Source organism: Parasteatoda tepidariorum, chromosome 1 (genome assembly GCF_982258835.1).
Source record: "Parasteatoda tepidariorum strain Cologne lab strain chromosome 1, Ptep-v5.0, whole genome shotgun sequence".
Classification (NCBI taxonomy): domain Eukaryota; kingdom Metazoa; phylum Arthropoda; class Arachnida; order Araneae; family Theridiidae; genus Parasteatoda; species Parasteatoda tepidariorum.
The window spans coordinates 42468628-42490046 of NC_141755.1; the positions used below are offsets into that span (position 1 = coordinate 42468628).

Here is a 21419-nt window from a genome sequence, read left to right on the forward strand (position 1 = left end):
TAATCAGACATTTGCATAAATTTCTAATCCTTCAAAAAATTCAAAGTTTCATATTATTGGACCTAAAAGCTTTGTTGTCATGAGTACATTACCATATAAATACTGAGAGAAAATTTATTGAATATTTTGTAAACATTTTTGTTATCATAAACATATTCTCAGGAAAAACACCAATTATGGATAAGAATTATTAACGAAACGAAATATTTTTAAATTAAATAAATCATATCTTTTTAAAAGGTGTACCGAGCACGTAATAGATTGCCATATTAAACCAATTTCTGTTAATCGTATTTTTTGTAAACGAATCTTGTGCAAAAACGGGACAATAATCGTTATCTAATGATTGTAAGTTGAAAAACATTCTAATTGCTGGAAATGAGTTCCAATGAAGTGAAACGAAACTATGCTTGTTCTGATGAACATGTCAAATCAAAACAGCTTTCAAACTTTGAAATTAAAGGCAAGTTTTGTTTTTCTTCTTTCAAAAAAGTAAAGAAAAGAGAAGAAAAATACCTTCATGAGCTCAAGTATGATTTCGACACTGGGTCAAGATCGTATATGACGTTAACAGAAATGAATCTTACATCAATGTTGATTTTTTCAGTCGAATATCATGCAATACCTAGAGCTAGAATTGGAGCAAGGGCTTAGGAATTCCTAATCCGGATAGTTTTATTATCAAAGAAACATCTTTCAATAAATTCAAGAAGCTTAATCTGTAAGATGACTGTCTCAGAGTATCAGCACGCGGTCCACAAGGTTACTCAATAAACTATATTGCATCTGATAGTGTTTAGATGAAAAAGTAATTGGATCAAGGTCTAAAGTTTAAAAAAATTGAATTATTTTCTCATATTTCAATCGTTATCAGTTACTAGTGCCATTTTCAAAATAATATAAAATAATAACTGAAACATGAGAAATTAGAAGCAAAAAAACTTCTGTTGTCCTTCTGTTAAACATTCACGATTCAAGAATTGCAAAAATTTTAAGAAATTTTGTTTTGCGTCTTTTGATAACTTGCATAATTTTTTTTTTAACATTTAGAAATGTTTCAGCAAGCATTTGGAAACGTGTTTCCAAATGCTTGCTAAAAGAGCTCATAATTATAGGAATTTAAAATTAATTTACTTAATTACTCATAATTAGAGGAATTTTTAAATTACTGGAAATTTTAATTAGATCGGTTGATGTTAAAACGAAGATGTATTTTACTCAAATGATTGGTCTCCACAAAATTTAATTTATAGCTTAGTTGCTATTAAATTCATTGTTAAAGAAAAAAAAGGAAAAAATAAAACAAATTACAAGATCTATTTTAGAACATATCTGTTTTATTATCGCAAAAAAATTGTTACGAATAAATAAAATCTTAGATACCAACCGTCAGAGAGAGAATCCAAACCTGAACTCCAGACTTCTTGATTTAAAAGGGGAATCCCGATGCAAAAAAGGGGATTCCCCTCTTGGAAATAATGTGGCAGAAAATATGTTAATTACAACATTATGATGTAACACAGGTATTCCCAATTTTTCGGCAACGGAACCCTAATTGAGTAACCTCCTTTCGGCGGATTCCCAAAGTAAATAAAGACGATTGCGGCCGTATTTACTGTTAAAGGACTTCAGTTTAAAAATAACAACAATAGGAAGAATGAACTTTTTTTCATCGTTTAATCATTAATAATCTTAAACCAGTTTTCATGTCCGACAGTTAAATTCGAAATCACGAAGCTGTATCTACTCTAGTGATAAATTTGTTTTAGGTGTAATGTATGCTTGTAGCTGAAAATGAATAAAATAAGTAGAAATATGGTTTCATTTGAAATAAAAACTAAAAAACATACTGCTGTAAACGTTGAAGATCGTTATTAGGGAAACATATTTCTTTATTAACAAATTTAGTAATTTTATTTTCATTTGAAAAGGGTGATGGGAAACAAAAAGGAAAGTTCAATAAATGCAAAATCTTTTTAGAATTTATTCAATATATTGTTATTAGAAAACTTATATTTATTAAAACATTATCCTTTTTTTCTTTAATGGCATTTTACATTAAATTTCATAAGGGCAGCTGAAATATTAAATAAAAAATGGAATATTGATTGGATCTTACTCGTTTTAAATGTTTCAAAGGCTGCAAGTAAAAACAAATGCCCTAACCTCTTTTACTCTTCCACGGAACCCTAGGGTTCCACTGAACATCACTCCGGAAACGCTGATCTAACATACAAAACTATTTTTAACACATAATTTTAGAGCATCTGTATTTATCATAATATTGCTTTGTTTTCTTGATAATTAAATTCACAATAAGCCGGATTAACCATAATTTTAAGTTTTCTTCTGATTGCATGAAATGATTTAGTCCACCATCCATCCACAGGGTTTTTTCCCCAATTACATCAGAGTTAAAACATTTATATCTTTAAAAAATTGCTTCTAGGTTAAGATATTAAATAATCTTAAACAGCAATTGTATTATATTTCATGCATAAACTTCTATTATCAAATGTCTGATTATGCACCAGACTCCGTTTGACAACAAGTTTAAGTCAAACATACGTGGAAATAGTTTCTTATTTACATATTCCTTATATTATTGACTTAGGCTTATTTATCCAATTCTCCAAACGTATACCATAACATATGCGGTCGAGTCTTAACTCGTGACTTCTGAGCTACAAAAATGCAACCTGATAAAATATATTCCATATCAGAAAAGTATCCACATTCTTCAAAGAAATGTTTTCGCAATTTCAGCGGAAACTAGTTTATAAAAACCTTATACAAATATCAAAAATACAACTTAAGATAAAGTAGGGTAAATTTAATGTAAGGTTTAAAAACTAAATTAATAAGCAATCCAATACTTTAAATTCTCAAGAATAGGTCGAGTAAAGCTATTTTAACAAATCATAACAAGCGAAACAGATAAATAATTATTAAACTTTAAAAAAATAAGAAAACCAATTCATTCAAGAACTGTACGAGAACTGTACGAGATAAAACTAAACTAGATCAAAAAATTGCATCCTTTATGTTTGTATAATTACAAATCTTATTTAATTCCCTTCCTAAATCTAAAATTATGGAATTTTTAGTGATAACACACTCTGGAGTAGTCACCAGATTTTTTTGTCTTGCATGTTAGGCTTTAAAAATACTTTGTGACAAAAAAAGTATAAAAAAATAAAAACAGTAATTGTACATTACAAACTGAACCCAACACTTGTTTAAATAATATATGTATTTCAAAAATAAAGTAAAAAAAAGAAAAAGAAAAAATTAATGTACATTGTTTTTTTTTTAAAATTAATAAACGGTTTTATTTTTCATTTTTTCAAACGAAGATACTGCTATAATAGCGTTTCTTGTGCCTCCCCCCAAAGAAAAAACTGCTTGATTGTGGCAAATTTCTATTATTAATTAGTCTCCAAGAATAGAATCGTGCCGAATGATACTAGAAGCAATTAGTAATTATTTTGATATGATTAAATTCCAAAAACGAGTTTTTCTAAATCTGATAACGTAAAGCCACCGAGAAAGGTTGAAAAAATAATGTATTAAAAAATTATATTTATTTTAGTTTTATTAATTGCGTCATCATACCTTTCAGTTTTGTGCTTCACTTCGTAATGTTGATAATCCCGATACGTTAATAATTTACTTTTTTCACCCAGTACGTAAAACAGGTATTGAACTACAAATATAAAAAAGTGTGTTTTCCTATGATTTATTGTTAAAGAAAATGTCAATTCCTTGAAGAAAAAAAGTTGATTAACCTTAAATGTTTCAGGTCACATAAGTCTGAATTTTTTTTTTTAACTTAAAAAGTAATTTCTATTTATAAAGTCAATTATGCAAGTGAAATAATCGGACTTTAATTGCAAACTCAAGGGCGGTGTGTTATGAAATCTTTGATTTCACAAATCGCTTAAGCATTTTTTTTAAGAGTGACTCAATATTTAACAATAGTAGAAATCGTAAAAAATATTTGTTTAAAATTCTTTTTTTGTTTAACTAACCTTATTTTCCTTTCTAAATCACGTAACGGAACTGACTTTTCATTTCCCGAACGAAATTCCGATTTTTTTTAAAAAAAAAAACCCCAACAAATGCAAGTGTTTGTAGGTGGTAAACAATTAGGAGGAAGCGTTCATCACTCTCAGCTATAGAAGCCTTGAACTCATTGAGCCATATCAAACATTTTATTGGGGTTAAACAAACTAGTAGTACAACGAGTACGTGAACACGATTTTCGACACTGTTGATTACTGACAAAGACATCAGTCATTTAAAAGGGGGGGAAAAAACGATGTATATCATGAATTCTTGTCAGGGACAAAGAGCAATATACTGAGCACACAACGCGGAAATCCGAATTAAATTAAAAACATTCAACTGACGGATGCCATACCTGTTTGGGATTTAACATACAGGTAACAATGTGTTAGTACCGTTAAAAAAGAAATAACACATTTGCATAACATTATAATATGTAGGTTAAATTGGAATGACACGGCAATGCAATGCCCTCTTCCAATTGTCACAACGCTTTAATATAATAATCAAACTCTATTTTCATTTCATGGTTTTTTGTAAGTGGCATTTTCGAAACGTCCATTTCTGTGGGCTTTCTTCGTAGCTTAATTTTTTTTCCTTCAGAATTTTAGGATGTCACATTTTAGAAACATAAATTTTTATTTCATGGTTTTTCAATGTTAGATTTTAGAAACATTAATGTCACCACGTTTTCTTCATAGCTCAATTTCCATTTCACAGTTTTTGAGCATAAAAATTTAATAACACCAATAATATTGCTTTTTCTTCATAATTCAATTTCCATTTCACCGTTTTTGAGCATCACATTCTAGTAACATCGATATCATTGTGATCATCGATATCTTCGTAGCTCAATTCCCATTTCGCAGTTTTTGAGCATCACATTCTAGTAACATCGATATCATTGTGATCATCGATATCTTCGTAGTTCAATTTCCATTTCGCAGTTTTTGAACATCACATTCTAGTAACATCAAAAACACTGCTTTTTCTTCATAATTCAATTTCCATATCACTATTTTTGAGCATCACATTCTAGTAACATCGATATCATTGTGATCATCGATATCTTCGTAGTTCAATTCCCTTTTCACGGATTTTGAACTTCACATTTTAGTAGCATCAATAACACTGCTTTTTCTTCATAATTCAATTTCTATTTCACTGTTTTTGAGCATCACATTCTAGTAACATCGATATCATTGTGATCATCGATATCTTCGTAGCTCAATTTCCATTTCACAGTTTTTGAGCATCCCATTTCAGTAACATCGATATCAGTGTACATATATATCACGTTATGTTAATTATTTCTATCAAAATCATCGAATTAAAATATTGCATTTAGAATTCGACCTTTCATTAATTATGAACTTCAAATTATAAAGTATAATATATTATTACCTTGCGCAAACCCAATTTTTGGGCCGATCCAAGGTAACTATCAAATCAAATGTGGTTCTCTATTCAGCATGACAGCGTTTTAAAAATATATCCCACAACCCTCTATTTGCGCGTTAATTTTGTAATTCGAAATCTGGCAATTTAGTTATTATTATACATATTTATTATATATATTTATAAATAATTATTAATATTTATAAATAATTGTCATTTTTGTATGATATTATTTAGGACATGACATCTGTTTTGTCTTCTCGCTTTATGTGTTCTTGTTTGTTCCTATTTGTGTTATGTTATGTATTTTTCTAGAATTTTATGATTTTTACTCGTTAAAACTTTATTTTTCGGTTTCTGATTTTTCTTTTCTACTTCCTTTGGCTCCTTACACTATTTTATAGATACATTTTCATTGACAGATACATTGACAAATTTCTTTGTTTGAACTTGTAGCTTTCAATTAATTTTTTTAACTAACTTAAACGTGATTTTTTCATCGATATTATTTCTGGGGCATTGAGTGAAATTTTTGAGATTCCCTACAAATTTCTTAGCTTGAATTTACATTTTCAATACTATATGACTCTGCAATCAAATTAGAAGGGGAAAAAAGTTCGGTCGTATACTTTGTCTATATTTATATAGTGTTAAAAAGCGCTATTTTTGCGGTTATAATCGTGTGAGTTGATGACAAGATTATATTATTTCGTTATTATTTTTTCCCAAGTTTGGTTGTTTTTTAAATATTTTTAAATATTTTTATTATTTTTATATTAGATATATATGCGGCACGTTTTTCCTCTTTTAATTTGATTGCAGAGACATAAATTATTAAAAATCTAAATTCAAACAAAGAAATATGTAGGGAAACGCAGAAATTTCACTCAATGCCCCAGAAATAATATCGTTGAAAAAATCACGTTTAGGGTACTTAAAAAAATTAATTGAAAGCTATTTCTCGTTAGAGTTGCTAATTCAGCTAATGAGTTGATAATATAGGAAGAGATTGCAAAATGCAGAGTAATCAAGTCTTGTAATTTAATTTTGAAAGTTTAGCCTTTTAAAACACAAATATGTCGTTCTTCAATTCATTAGTTCTCACTCTCATTATATATATTTATATATCTTGTTCAAGTTTTCAATCGTTAATAAAATACTTTTTATTCATTCACTCAAATTTAAATACATTTTTTTAAACTTGTAGCGGATGACAGTTGATGTTAAAACAATTTTTTTAAATATTAATTGATTAATTAAATTTAATTAATTAATTTTAGTTTTATATGGGAGAAAAAAAATCTTCTTATATAAGATATTTAGCAGGATATAAATTTAGGAATAAATACCGTTAGTGGCGAAGCTTGTAGATCTCTGGAAAAACTAACTAATTAAATTAATTAATTTAAAAAGTAACTAAAATAAAATTTTTTATTGTTGACCTAAGTTGGAATTAACTTCAAAATTTTTTTCTTCATATTACTTGTTTTTTAAAGTGGAATAAACCCATTTTTCTTTCTTTCTTTTCTTCTTTTTCTCTCTTTTTCTGTTTTTTTCTTTTTCATTGAAAAATAATTAGTATTTGAAACTTCTTAATTTACTCTTGGTTTATCTGAGCTTATTTTTTCTATACTTTAAATTTAAATAACTAAAGTAGTTGGAAGAGAATTTATCATGAAAGGATTTTCCCGCAGTATAGCTTCCATTCAAAAAAAAACTTATAAAGATTACATATGTTTGTCATAAAGGTAAGCTGTATTGAAGTGAGTCATGTTCTGAAATGTAATTGCATATTATGTTCTCAAATTCTTTTGTTGTCATAAAGGTAACACATTCTTTATTGTACATTTCTTTCCCGGTATGCAACGACAATCAGATCTATTTTATTGTTTCTAATTTAGCGCTGACGTTAGTTTAGAAAAAAATGCTCTGTTCAACAGACCAAATGGAATTTGACAGTTATTTTTTTGATTCGCATAAGGTCCTTTGTTCAAACATAGCAACGCTAAATGAATGGGGATTTTAACACATTAGAATATTGTTTATAAGCGCGTGTACAGATCTTGTTTACTTTATATCCTAAAACAAAGAACTAAAAGGAAAAATTTGTTTCGCATTTTTCTGGCAACTAAAAATTCCTGCTTTTTTTTACGTATTAATTAATACTAGAAATAACCCCCAAAACAGTAAACTTAACTAACATATTTGTACATGTATCTAATAAAGTAATTATGATACCTGATAAATAATATTTTACCTGATTATATTGTACCTGATAAAAATATTTTGGTTACAAAACTATGCACTACTAGCTTGCTCCCTTTCAATTTATGAAGCAAACATTACTACATGATTAAATTGTACAGCGTGTCAACTATCTGTATAAATATGCCTGTCGTTGTCTTGTGCAGTGGATCTTCTGTATGCATCGAGTTATGGTAAAAAGTGCCATCAGGGTGCCGGTACTTTCTACCGTAAAGTTCACTTTTACCGAATAAAAATTACTGAATAAAATTATTTCATGTTACGGAACAAAAAATCTGATATACCATATTTTTTACTCTAATTATCGTAAAATCACTCCAATTAAATAATTGTTACTGTGAAAATTTCGGCATAATATTTAACGGGAAAATAGATTTCACAGTAAAGTGAATTTTAAGGATGATGCACCCAAAGCCCCTATACTTTATACCGTTATTTGATCCTAAAATTTTTTTAAAACGTGGCATAAGAACATATATAACGCGAAATTGTGTTGCGCATTATTTTTTCGTACTTGCGTACTGTGCTCCAAAAAAAGTGGACCACTCAGAATAACTTTTGATCTAATGATCGTACTTCACGGATACTTCACGTTCTAGAACTCAGTCTTAATTGTGACTTCAAATATACTAATTAACTAGTACAGACGATATTTTAAGTAATGAAATCAGACACGAAAGCGTACTCTCTCTGAATAAACATACTTTTTTATGAACGAAATTAAATTTCTGACCCTCAAAATAAAGGAGGTAGCCACAATTTCGGAAATATGGTCCCCATAGTTTGGTCTGAGAGAGCGATACGAAGTTTGGGCCACTTAATGTTAACTATACTTTTTGCGTATTTTGCCGTATCTCGAAATTTTTTTTTAGAGAAAGGAAAATTTTTTACACGAAATTATAAAATTATTACTAAAAATGTACTTATTAGTTATTTTAGTAAAAATGTATTATTTTTTTATTATTTTATTTAATAATGGTCGAAAATTTTTTTATTTGTAATTTATCCAATCTAAAGTATGTAATTTTACATGGATACTATCCATTTACTATCCATTTTAAAGTATGTAATTTTACATGGAAAATTATGAGCTTTCGAGAAAATTGGCTGAATAGTTCCTGAAAAATCGAATTATAAATATTGGACTTCTTTAAAATTCGATTTCTCAGGAATTATTCAGCCGATTTTGCTCAAATTTTGTAATATCCTATGTAAAATTACATACTTTAAAATATGCTACGTAAAATAAAAAAATTTATACCTTACAATTCAAATTTTTTTCAACTATTATTAAATAAAATTAAAAAAAATAATAAATATTTACTGAAATATTTTTTTACGGTTCACTGTTCTCAAAATTTCAAAATGAGAATAGAATATTTTGTGATTATTGAAAAACGATTAAATTTTTTTAATATTTATTATTGACCTAAACGTTCGATTGATTTCTTATTCTTGTCATCAGGTGTCCAGAATGACATCTGGGAAGGAAAAAGCTGCAATGGTGATGGATGCAGAATCCACAGTGGTACAAGACTACGAGGAAGATGTACCAGACCGGGGACATTGGACTGGGCGGTTTGATTTTTTGTTGGCTTGCCTTGGAAATGCTGTTGGATTGGGAAATGTTTGGAGATTTCCATACCTTTGTTATAGGAATGGGGGAGGTAAGTACTGCACTTAACATGTTTCTTAATTATTCTTATTCAAAATAAAAGTTAGCAATTTTATTTCATAAAATATTATTTGGTCAGTGTTCGGTGCAGTGAGTTTAATGCGTAGAGAGCAGCACATATTACATAGAAAATCCCCGACAGACTTGTAGCCATTCGAAGCGCTCTAGTAGCAGATTGAAAAAAAAAATAAAAATTTATTAAAACTTGAATTGGTGGCTCAGGGGAAAGAGCGTTCGCTCACCAATGAGGTGAACCAGGTTCGAATCCCAATGATGACTGGTTGATACGAATTCCGCACCCGACTCACACCGATCGCAGTGCTCACGTAAAATATCCTGAGTGGTTTATGGATCATGGGTTAGAATCCCCTGCCATCAGGCTAACCGTGGGAGGTTTTCGTGGTTTTCCTCTCCATGTAACGCAAATGCGTGTAAGTTCCATTAAAAAATCCTCCACGAAAGCAAATTTTCCTCACTACTTGATCTAGGAGTTTCCTTGTCTTCTGAGGTTAAAATTAGAAGGTTACGGCGTTGAACATTAGTAGTCGTAAACCGAATAAATTGGGTCGGCTGTTCAACGACGGTTATACAGTAGAGTCCCGATTATCCGAGCCCCGGTTATCCGAGTTTCCGCTTTAACCGAGCTATCAAATATTTCAAAGATTTTTTTTGTTCTAGTTTATTTTTAAAAAAAACCGCTGAAAAATAAATCTGAATTTTATCTTCCAAACACTCAGAAAAACAAAATCTAACAACTTGGTCTGATGAAATTATCGTTAATATCGTCAATAATGATAATGAATCTAGCGAAGATGATGAAGACAGTGATTATTAAAATCAACATATAAAAATCTCTCATACAGATGGACTAAAAGCTATCGAATGTACTATTGAATATATAGAACAAGAAAAAGAGGCGACACCAGCCTTCCTGTTATCCCTAAAAAAGGCGAAACATTGCTACAGGAAAGTTACAAAGTTACGTAGAACGAAAAACGATTAAGGACTTTTTTTAAGTAAAAACTATTTAATTCTCGCAAAGTATGATTTTTAAATGTTTTTAAGTAAGCTTTTTAATTTATAATATGAATCGTATGTGGTATTCTCGTATACTTTTTGTATTTCTTAAATATATTGCATTTATACCTTCTCCTTTTCTTTCCGTTTTTATACTCTTCGCTTTAACCGAGTTTTTCAGTTATCCGAGTTTGTTGCGGTCCCCATTAACTCGGATAATCGGGACTCTACTGTAAAATAAAATTACTTAAAGCAATGTAAACTTTTTAGTTTTATATAATAATTTACTCTGTCAGTTACCAGTGACTGACGCAGCTTAATTTTTATAATAGTCTATATTAAATTTATTTATAATAATGAACGGAAAAGAAAAACATGTTAAAATAATAATTCTTATAATAAAAGAATTTACCTTTCAATAGAATAATACCGATAAATGCATTAAGATATTTAAAACTTATTACAAGCTTTTAATTCCTTAAAATTGTTATGACCTGTATACAATAATGAATGCTTAATTTTTATTCTAAAATAAACCTTAGTTTATATTATTATAATTGAGGATTGATTGTAGTAATAACTAAAATACAGACAACAGAAAAATCGCTTATTTCCTCTAAGGAAGTAGCCCTTTTCCCGAAAATTATGTCTTCATTTTAATGCACATTTTATGTAAATATACTAATTTATGTTTAGACCAATAAGTTATTCACAACAGAATAATTAAAATAAAAACAATTAGTAATTTTGCCTTTCTTTAGTATCCAGTACAATATATTAATTATTGTCTTTCTACAGGTGCATTCGTCTTAGCCTATGTGATAATGGTATTTTTAATCGGTATGCCAGTGTTTCTGTTGGAGTTATCCATGGGTCAGTACAGTGCTTTTGGACCTTCGAAAGTGTTCACTACAATATCTCCTGTGTTTAAAGGTACCATACTTTAAAATTATATTTATCAAAAAACTTTTATAAGCTATATATGGAATAATGTTAATCAGCAAAACATATTTGATATTTATAACTAGCTTGTTACAGTTACTTTGAGTTAAGCACAGATCCCTGGAGTTAAGTTTAGCCTATCTTCAGTCAGCGCCCTCTATGTTTATTGTGAAAATGGCCCAACTTGAAAAGAAGCCACAGTTTCGGGAAATAAAAGTCTTTTCGTGCTCCTATCTTATAGTATTATTTAAAAAGCTACACCAACGATGTTATTGTATAAACTCATAAAAAGTTTCAAAAGTTAGGAAGTGAAAAACTCTCGAAAAAATTGGCGACTTTTTAAAAAAGTCAATATTTGAGACATTTGTTCGCTCTAATGTACAAATAATTGAAGGCGGTACATGTATTTAAAATTTTCTATCAGCACTGAAATTGTGGCTTCTTCCATAGCAAAAGAGTTTCTGCAAAAGAGACTGTGTTTTTTTCAAATTAAATTTTAATAAGAAACTTTTCCTCGTCAGATTATATTATTACAGACGTAAGATTATATTTTCTTTTAAGGAAAATTGGCACAATTTTCAACCTTAGTTCGGTGCTGAGTGGTTGCAACCTTTATACCGCGTTTCTGTTCAAGTTATAATGTTGTGTTTTAGCTGTACTGTATTATACTTTAACTTAACATCACATTTAGGGTGAACCTGATTTGAACGAAAATATTGTTGAATCAATACATACCAAAATTTCCAATTGTGGAAACTCATTTTATAATATTCTATACCAAATAAAGGTATTTCTTAACTACATGCTTAACAAAATTATTACTTAAGATACTTAATAACTGTCGAGTTATGTGACTTATTTTTAGAAACGAAGATGTTAATTCTTAACTAAAGATACAAATTTAAAAATCTAAGTTTATTAATATTAATTTATCTTGGTTATTATTTAGAATTAATGCTTCTGATTTTAAAAAAAAATGGGAAGTTATTTTTTGTTTTTAAATTTTTTGTCAAATAAAAATGCGATAGTAGTCATTAAATAATGTCACGCAGGCGCATCATTGAGTAAATGTAAAATAAATGCATAAACTGCTCATAAATTTCGAACTTACTATAAAGGAGAACATTAAACAATAAATTTGACTGCAATCAGCCAAAAAAACGGTAGAAGTTTTTATAAGCCTGCGCAATTAAGTTTAGCCAAAGAATATACATAGGAGGAGGAGTCTAGCTTCCATAGACATTATGCAAACCAGTCGCTCAAAGTTAGATGCAGTACCTGTGTATAAAGGGAAAAACAAACAAGAAAACCTGATTTGAAATATATATTACAAGGAATATAATCAAAATTTTAGATAAAATAAAGTTTGTCAATAACCAGAATAAAATTCATGGTGTTTTTAACAAAATGTTCGTTATTAGTAAGGGTGGCTTATAAATTGAATCATTTAAAGCGAGAAAGCTTTTTTTCTTTTCTTGGTAAATAATGAGCGAAAGTATTTATTTATTTTTTCGACACCATTTGACTCTGAATATTTTTCTCACAGGAGTGGGCTATGCCATGGTGATCTCATCATCTCTAGTCGCTATTTACTACAACATGATCATTGGATGGACCTTGTTTTATTTTGTACAATCTTTTCGATCAGATTTACAGTGGCAATACTGCCATCATGATTTCAACACTGACAGTAAGTACGAATCTGCTTTCTTAAATTTGTGATAGCAAAGGTAATAGGCAGCGCAATCTTCATAACTTTAAATTTGTCCGCGACACACAATCTGAGAGACTATTATTGTAAGAATCAAATACTGGAGAATGGAGAACTTGTGATAAAATTAGTTCTGTTTTCTGACTAACTCAGAATTGCACTTAACAAGTCAAAAAGAAGGATCTACCACATCTGCGTGTTAATATTGATAAATTCACGGCGTCTGCGTAGATGAGTTTATTTTACTATGTGAACTTTCAAATGTTCTTTTGCTTTTAAATTATATTAGCGTTATATATTGGTCATACAGTTACAAAAATTACTTTCTGTCCAGCGAAAAATAATTAATAACCCGTTTACTAAAGACCTTAATAATTAATCCTGTTGTGCTTCGATAACCTCTGCTCCCGGGGTAAGACTGCCCTGGTAACAGAGTACCATCATTTTTACGTCAAAAAATCGCATATTTCACTTTTGAATTTTACTAAGAAGTCTTAAAATTTGCGTAAAACTAAAACGTCGAATTATAGCAAGAAATAGTTATCTAAAAAACGAAAAAATATGGGTAAATAAATTCGCTTTTTTTTTTTTTTTGTGATTTTGCCAATCACTTTTTACTAGGTAAAAATAAATACGCTATTTTTACATACTATTTTCGTCAAAAGTACGTCACAATTTAAGTAAGTTGAAACAGTGAATTATAGCAAAAATTGGTAATCCGAAAAAAAAAAAAATCGGAAAAATTTAGTACAGTTTTACATAAACAAATTTTCTTCTTTTGCAACTATTTTACCAGCCACTTTTTACTAGTTAAGAATGAGTGCGTTATTTTTACATAATGTTTACGTCAACAATACGTCAAATTGTGCGTAAGTTGAAGCTTCAAATTGTACAAAAATTTGGATAGTCAAAAAACAATAATATTTAAAAAAATTGAATCCATATGCAGCTTATTACCAAGCTACTTGATTTTTTGCAAATTAATTATTTTTTTTTATTTTTTTCAATTTCCAAAGTTTTATTTAATTAAATAAAAGATAATTTTCCAAATCATCAATTTTCCTAAAGTTTTATACCTACAAATATAAAAACAAGCATTAATGAGGAACTGTAACCTACAGTAATTGAGTAAGTTTAGGAATCAAAAATAAATATCTTGCTCCTTATCTCAACAAATTTTCGTACTTTAAAGAGATAATTAAAAAAAAAAAAAAAAAAAAAAAAAAAAAAAAAAAAAAAAACAGAAATTTTGATATGAAAAATAATTTGCAACTGCTGAATAAAAGTTTTGATTTTTTTAAAAACTTTTTTCCGCAATTTTAATTTAATGCAATTAAATAAATTTTTAAAAACGAATGCAAATTCAAAACATTAATATTTTATGTTAAATAGTTCTAGTTTTTATGATTCTTTCACTCACTTATTATATTTTGATCATTTATCACTACGTTTTTGTAAGTTTTACATTCCCCTTCATTAAACTTTTTTGGGGTTCTATTGTATTGAATTTTCCTTCCTAAGTTGAGGCATTTACTCCACAGCTACATCTACTGCAGCAACCCTCTATAAAAAAAATAGTTAAACCTAATTTTGTGGTTAACAATTATAATGATTATAATAGTTAGCTTCAAGGTATGTCTAGACTTCCTGTTCTCATCTTGCATAATCATTTTTTTTCTTTTTCATGAACTTGGAGATTCATTACTTAAGTGATCAATTTTTGTAAAATATCGATTTAAGACTTCTTTACTATCCCATTCGTCCTTCACAGAACTTGGTGTCCTTGTTTGATCACGGACCTAAATTGATTCAGATTAAAATTCGTTCGAAGACAACCAACTTTCCATTCAGGTGGTGACCTTGGCGAAAGACCATAATTTTCGTCATCAATTTTTCGCTTTTCACTTGGAAAATTAATCGACACGTAAAGGTTGTTCTTTAATGTGAGAAAAGAACAAAGAAATTTTATACGCAAAAAAAACTAATTTGTTCCGTTTATGAGTGATTTATAAGTGTTTTTTTTTTTTAATAAAACAATTCTCTCATCCTGAAATATTGTTTTGATCATTAGCATCTACGCCAGACATTGAGAAGGCACAAAATATTTTCATAAATCAGAAAAGAATGCTTTCTTTTTTATATGTTCTTCACAATTGTCACTCTCAAGGAAGCATGTATGGAATCCGAATATCCATACATGTTTCTATATACGTGAATATCTAAAAATAGGGATGAGCTATTGAAGAAAATATCGTTTAGGCATTTCCGTATATTATGTATAATATCCTCGCAATAAACATATAATAGTTCATGTAGAAAAATGCAAACATCTGCGTCAAGCATCGAGGCTATACACTTGGAAATGTTTAACGCACTATATGGGAATTTAAATTTTTATGATCGTATTTAATGCAGCTTCAGAGTAAAATATCAAATATTAAACACATAAGATTATTAGCCCTTTTATTCATATTGACATTTTGTGCCATTTTCAGATTCAGAATAGATAAGCAAATCTTAATACGTTCTAACCCCGTTATTATAAACCCGGGATATATTTTATTTTACTATCGTCGTTTAACAGCCGACCCAACTTTTAGGGTTTACTACTATTAATGTTCAACTCCATGGCCTTGTAATTTTCAACCCGATCCAGAAGACAAGGGAACTCCTGGATCAAGTATTGAGAGAAATTTGCCTTCCTGAAGAACTTTTTTGATGGAACTCACCCGCATTTACGTTACATGGAGAAGGAAACTACGAAAATCTCCCAAGAAAATACCAACGGCAAGGAGACTTCAACCCGTGATCCGTCTACCACTGAAGATATTATATGTCAACACTGTGGTCTCAGCGAGCCGGGTGCGGAATTCTTATCGATTTGTCCTCGCTGGGAATCGAACCCGGCTTACCTCATTAGGAGACGAACGCCCTATGCCCTGAGCCACCACTGCTCGAACCCGGGATATAGTGGAATCCAGGATAATATTCGTCTTAAGTGAATGTTTTTATCGGTCCTTTCCAAGCTGTTATTTAATAATAATCTTTCATCAGCTTACAGTGAGCGGCCAAGAAATTTGCAGTTCATTTATAGTGGACTCGTATTTCCTTTCTGCAAGAATTTAAATAAATGTTACATAACTCAAAAAGTATATGATTAGGACTTTTAATTATAAATGAAGAATTATTTAGAAAATTCATTTTGGCGTAATTTTGAGGTTCGAGTTAAATATAGATATTTCTATCTAGTGGAAAAAAATCATTCTCTAAAACACAATTTTATTCGCCAAATGTACGATTTTATTCCATTTGGCTAGGTGGTGAGGTGAATGCTTAGCGCGGGTCCTGAGTAGGGAAACAACCACTTTGTCAGAGAAAAATTAGGCATGTTATTTAACGTTGTGATTCAAAATTTCGTTACTGAAAGAAATTCACTGTGAGTGAACTATGTTGTTGAGAGACTCTATACATTTAATTACTTAATAATATATAAAGCGAATTCTTTACTATTAAAGATATCATTTCCTATGTTACAACTGCAATACGCTAAAAAATATTTTTCATAGATTTTGGATATAGTGAACAACCATTTATAGTGCGTTTATTGTTGCGTCTGCAGACGGTTCATTAAAGTGGGATTCGACTGTATAACGACATTTATGAATAACTGTTGCAAACTCCGAACGGTTATAAAAATAACATATGTATCTGTAAAAATACCATGTTATGTTATTTCGAGCCATGATGACTCAGAGGATAGAGAGTTCGCATTCCAATTATGTGAACCGGGTTCGAATCCCAACGATGGTTCCACATCCGGCTTGCACCGATCACAGTGCTGACGTACAATATCCTCAGTGGTAGACAGATCATGGATTAGCCCCCTTGCCGTCAGGCTAACCATGGGAGGGTTTCGTTGTTTTCCTCTCCATGTAACGCAAATGCGAGTTAGTTCCATCAAAAAAGTCCTCTACGAAAAGCAAAATTTAGCCCAATGCTTGATCTAGGAGTTCCCTTGTCTTCTGAATTGGGTTCCAAATTAGCAAGGCTACGGAGTTGGTACTCGTAAACCAAAAATTGGATCGGCAGCTCATCGACAGTTATAAATATAAATATTATATTTCATGTGACGTCGATGGTCTCGAAAAACATTAGTAGGGATCGTCGGGGATTCACGATTTTTTTCCCGGCTTGATTTTTCCATATTAATAAAACATTATAAATGTGGAACGACTATGAACAGCCATAAAATCCTGTTCTTATGCAAAATAAATCTATATGTGGCTCATCAAGCTAATTAAAATTCAGAAAAGGGGACACCAATCGAGTAATTTTGAGAACACATATATATTAGGCTCATACACACTGACATTGAGTTAAAACAAAAACCCGAAAACTTAATCTGAAAATATAAATTTGTTACTAAAAATAATTGCAAAAATCTCAGTAATCGATAGTACGTACGAACTATTTTCGAAAATGAAGTCTATTCCGCTGAGAATACTATCTGCAAAACCTTCATTAATTTTTCAAGGAACTTAGATAAAACAAAGAGATGATACCATCAAATGTGCAACTTTTTAAGGGGGAATTTAAAATAATCACAATATGATTAACATTAAAACTCATTCGAGCTATTCATAATTTGTATAATTAGTTTTATTACTGCTCATATTCAGATTCAATACGTTATGATGGGTATGTCAACTGTGTCTTGCGAAGTTCTTTCACCAAGAAAAATAAAGAAGCCACTGTTGAGGTGCTTCACGGTTGAAGCAAAGCTATAATTTTGCATATACCAGCATGCTAGAAAGAATTATCTGGACTTTAGAACGGACTGATAACTTTTAAAAATTATCATCCTTTTTTTTATTTGAAAATTAAGTCACTAAAGATTTTTATTTTTACAAAACTGTAGCGTTTCTTTTTATTGATGTTTTGTGCCATTTTTAGAATAAGCATAGAAAGAACTGATTAAAGATAAGCTAAATTCAAGCTAACAATCATGAATCACTGTTGAAAGTGTGCTTTAGTTATGAAAATAGTATATAGTTCACTAAGAAAAAATATATATACATTTTAGGTGACAAGAGCCAATCGAAAAGTAATCTTAATATTTTGCAACATTTTCCAGCTTTCTTGTAAACTTCTACTGGAGTGTTCGTAAAACAAAAACTAGTGTTCTAAGTTAACCTTAAAAAAAAAGCAAATGAATGCTTAGTTTAGTTGTTCTAATTTTTCATATTTTTGTAGGATGCTTCAGTGATGTTGCTTTCCAAGCTTGTAAGTCTGATAACTCAAGTAACGTCTACAACTTCAGAACATGTTACAATGAAACATATGCTGCGCAACAAAATCTGACAGATCTTCCAGAAGATCTGAGAATTTCAGCACCAGAAGAATACCTGAAGTAAGCAATACAAGGTGTCACTTAAACTATACCATAAAGGGGGGATTCTAGAATTTGCGATATTTAATTTAGCCTAAAATCACGTGAATTATTTAGACCTGTTTAATAAGTTTCAAATTTACCCCTCCACCTGCCCTAACACACTTCTCTATTCCACTGTTAAAGTTTCAGAACCAACTTTTAAAGTCCTCATTCAATTCTGGTGTTAGGGTTATCCTAATGATTCCTGGTTGTTATCGAAGACATTAAGAACGTCAGAATTCGAACAACAATCAGATAGAGGACTTTGCATTACGACAGGTGGAGATTACATCAAAATAATTTAAATAGATATGTAATTCACATAATATTTTTTAAGAGTTATTAGAGCGGTTCCAAAATTAATAGCACACGTTATATATATCTATTTATTTGATATTTATCTTGCTTTAATAAATTGTCTACTTTATCTATTTATATGTTTGTTGTCTATCTATCTTCAATTACTTATTATATATCTGTCCATTTATTCATTCATTTCTAATACTTTTCTGAAAAACGCTGTTACATGTAGTTAAGTTGCTTATAATGATTAAACTAATAATCATGTCGTATATTTATAGTCTGTTGCAATTAACATTTTGTTATTATTAAAATTGTCTTTCATTTTTCTAACAAAAATTAACGGTTGTGTGCAATAAATAGAACATAGATAGTATAAAAATAATTGAAGATAGTTTCAATTATTCATATGTAAACCTTGCACACAAACTCGACATACAATCTCATTTATCATTGTTAAATATTCATTGATATTTGTTAGTGGTTAATAAATGTTCGATAGCAAAACTTTTCTGCTCGACAAATAAGTAGAAAATTATAACAATGTCATAATGTTGGTAAAGGTAAAAAAGAAGAAATTAGCAATTATTCAAAAAGCATTAAAAACAAAACAACTTTATTTCGTGAAACAAACTGTGTGCACACTCAGAAATAAAATCCTCTCTTTTGACGATTCAGCAATCCTTAAGCAGTACTTTGTTAGTTAATTTTGGGAATAATTTCGTTACGAAATCACGTGACTTGTGACGAAGCGCGTACTCTCAAATATATGACGAAAATGTTTCCTCGACTCGAGACCTCATCGTAGTAGACCTTATCCATGAGTTACAACAGGTCTAGTGATTGTTTTATATAGCATTTTTTGTCTGTTAAATAATTTTGACTTTCGAAATGTTCTTAAGCTATGAAGGCATCGATTAGCTGCTATAATGCTTCTGTTCATCTCTGTGTTTATATCGTCTAAAGCATTAATACTTGAACCAAGATAAGTGATCATTATAAATTACCTGTAAAAGATTTCCTTCTCTTGAAGGGTTAATTTTGTTTTTATTATTTTATGGCTGACCGTCAAACAGTCCGCAAAATTTCCCAAAAAACAGGAAAGCAAACAATGAAATTTTATTTGTATAAAAACCCCTTTACTGGAGGTTTCATTATATCGTGATGATGAGTACGATAACAAGTTTGCATGTAGTTGGAGATGGGATTGCACAACATTTAACTGTCATCCTTCACAATCGAAAATGTTAAATGACCGGGAAACAGTGTCTGTCGCGTGCTTTGTCTGGCCATGACATTCCTCAAAACTACAAAGTATATAAAGTAACACAAATATGATGGACATTGAAAACTCGCACGATTGCATCCAGTTAATATCATTTTAAGTCATATAACACGCCAGCAATAATTTTGAAAAGACCTATCAGTCACTGTAGGTGACTTTGGTTTCTCACAATATTCCATCCTTCTAAAATTCTTGTCCAGGAAGCAGGCTTCAATAATTTCCTCTTGAGCAAGAAAATAGGCTGCCCTATGTTTAAGGTGTTTTTCTAATTAGTTATGCAAATATTGGCACTGTAGTTTAAATTTATACTAAGTTTAAATTTTAAAATGTTATATTTATTTCAATATGTAGTTTAAATTTTCAATTTAAACATGGCGCAGCTATTTAAATTTTTACCAAGTGACAATTTTAGTTTTTATATTAAGTTTGTAGTGTACACGTGGTGTACAATGCGCAAAAAAAAGGAAAAAAAAAAGGAAAAAGAATATTGAAGATTGTTTGATCTAATAATCGGATTTCCACGCATTATGACTCAATCTTAACGGTTCGAGAAACTAACCTTAAATCTGTTAATTAATTAGAATTGACAATATTTTATGTTATGATATTAGTGACAAAAACGTACTTTCTCAGAATAAATAAACACATCTTAATTTCAACGGATTAAATTTCCTGACCCTCAAAGTGTAGTTTCATTAAAGGCAAATATGGTTCCAGGAAAACGGTCGAAAGTTTGCACCCCTTAATTTTGGTTTTTGTGCATTTCGCAATTTTTCAAGAATTTTTTAAGGGAATCGAAATCTTTATGCACACAATTATAAAATTCGTTTATCCAAAGATAATTCCATGCAAAACATAATTTTCAATAATTATTTTATTTAATAATAGCCGAGAAAGTTTCAGATTGTTAGGTATACAAATTTTGTTATCACTTTAAGAAGCAAAATACAAAATTTATGCGCAATCGGTCGAAAAGTGTCAGTTCGACTATTCGAATTTCTGTTCTGCCGAAAAGTTCTGAATTTCGACTTCTTTTTTGAAGTTGAACTTAAGTTTAACCGATTTGGTTCGAATTTTGTATTTTTCAATTGAACTTTACATTCTTTAAAAAGAAAGAAAAATGTGCATACCTATTAATTCGAAAATTTCTTTGATCATTTTTAAATAAAAAAAAACAGTAATAAATAATTATTAAAAATATTTTTTGCATATCATCATCTGTGGATAAGGGAATTTATAATTGCATACAAAAATTACGCGGAAAGTAAAATTTTACATTAAGGAGATAAACTATTCCCCAGTTTGTCGCAATCTGGGGAATAGAATA

The 21419-nt window shown here is 29.8% G+C and overlaps 1 protein-coding gene across 1 annotated transcript in view; it reads left to right on the forward strand.

The window, feature by feature from the left end:
- The window catches only part of LOC107445614 (sodium- and chloride-dependent GABA transporter 1), a 76843-nt gene that overhangs the window by 31191 nt on the left and 24233 nt on the right, over positions 1-21419 (forward strand). The window contains exons 2-5 of the mRNA XM_043047937.2: positions 9197-9398; positions 11222-11356; positions 12912-13055; positions 18330-18486. Coding sequence (XP_042903871.1) covers positions 9206-9398; positions 11222-11356; positions 12912-13055; positions 18330-18486 — 629 coding nt within the window. The 5' untranslated portion in view covers positions 9197-9205. The remainder of the gene's footprint in view (positions 1-9196; positions 9399-11221; positions 11357-12911; positions 13056-18329; positions 18487-21419) is intronic.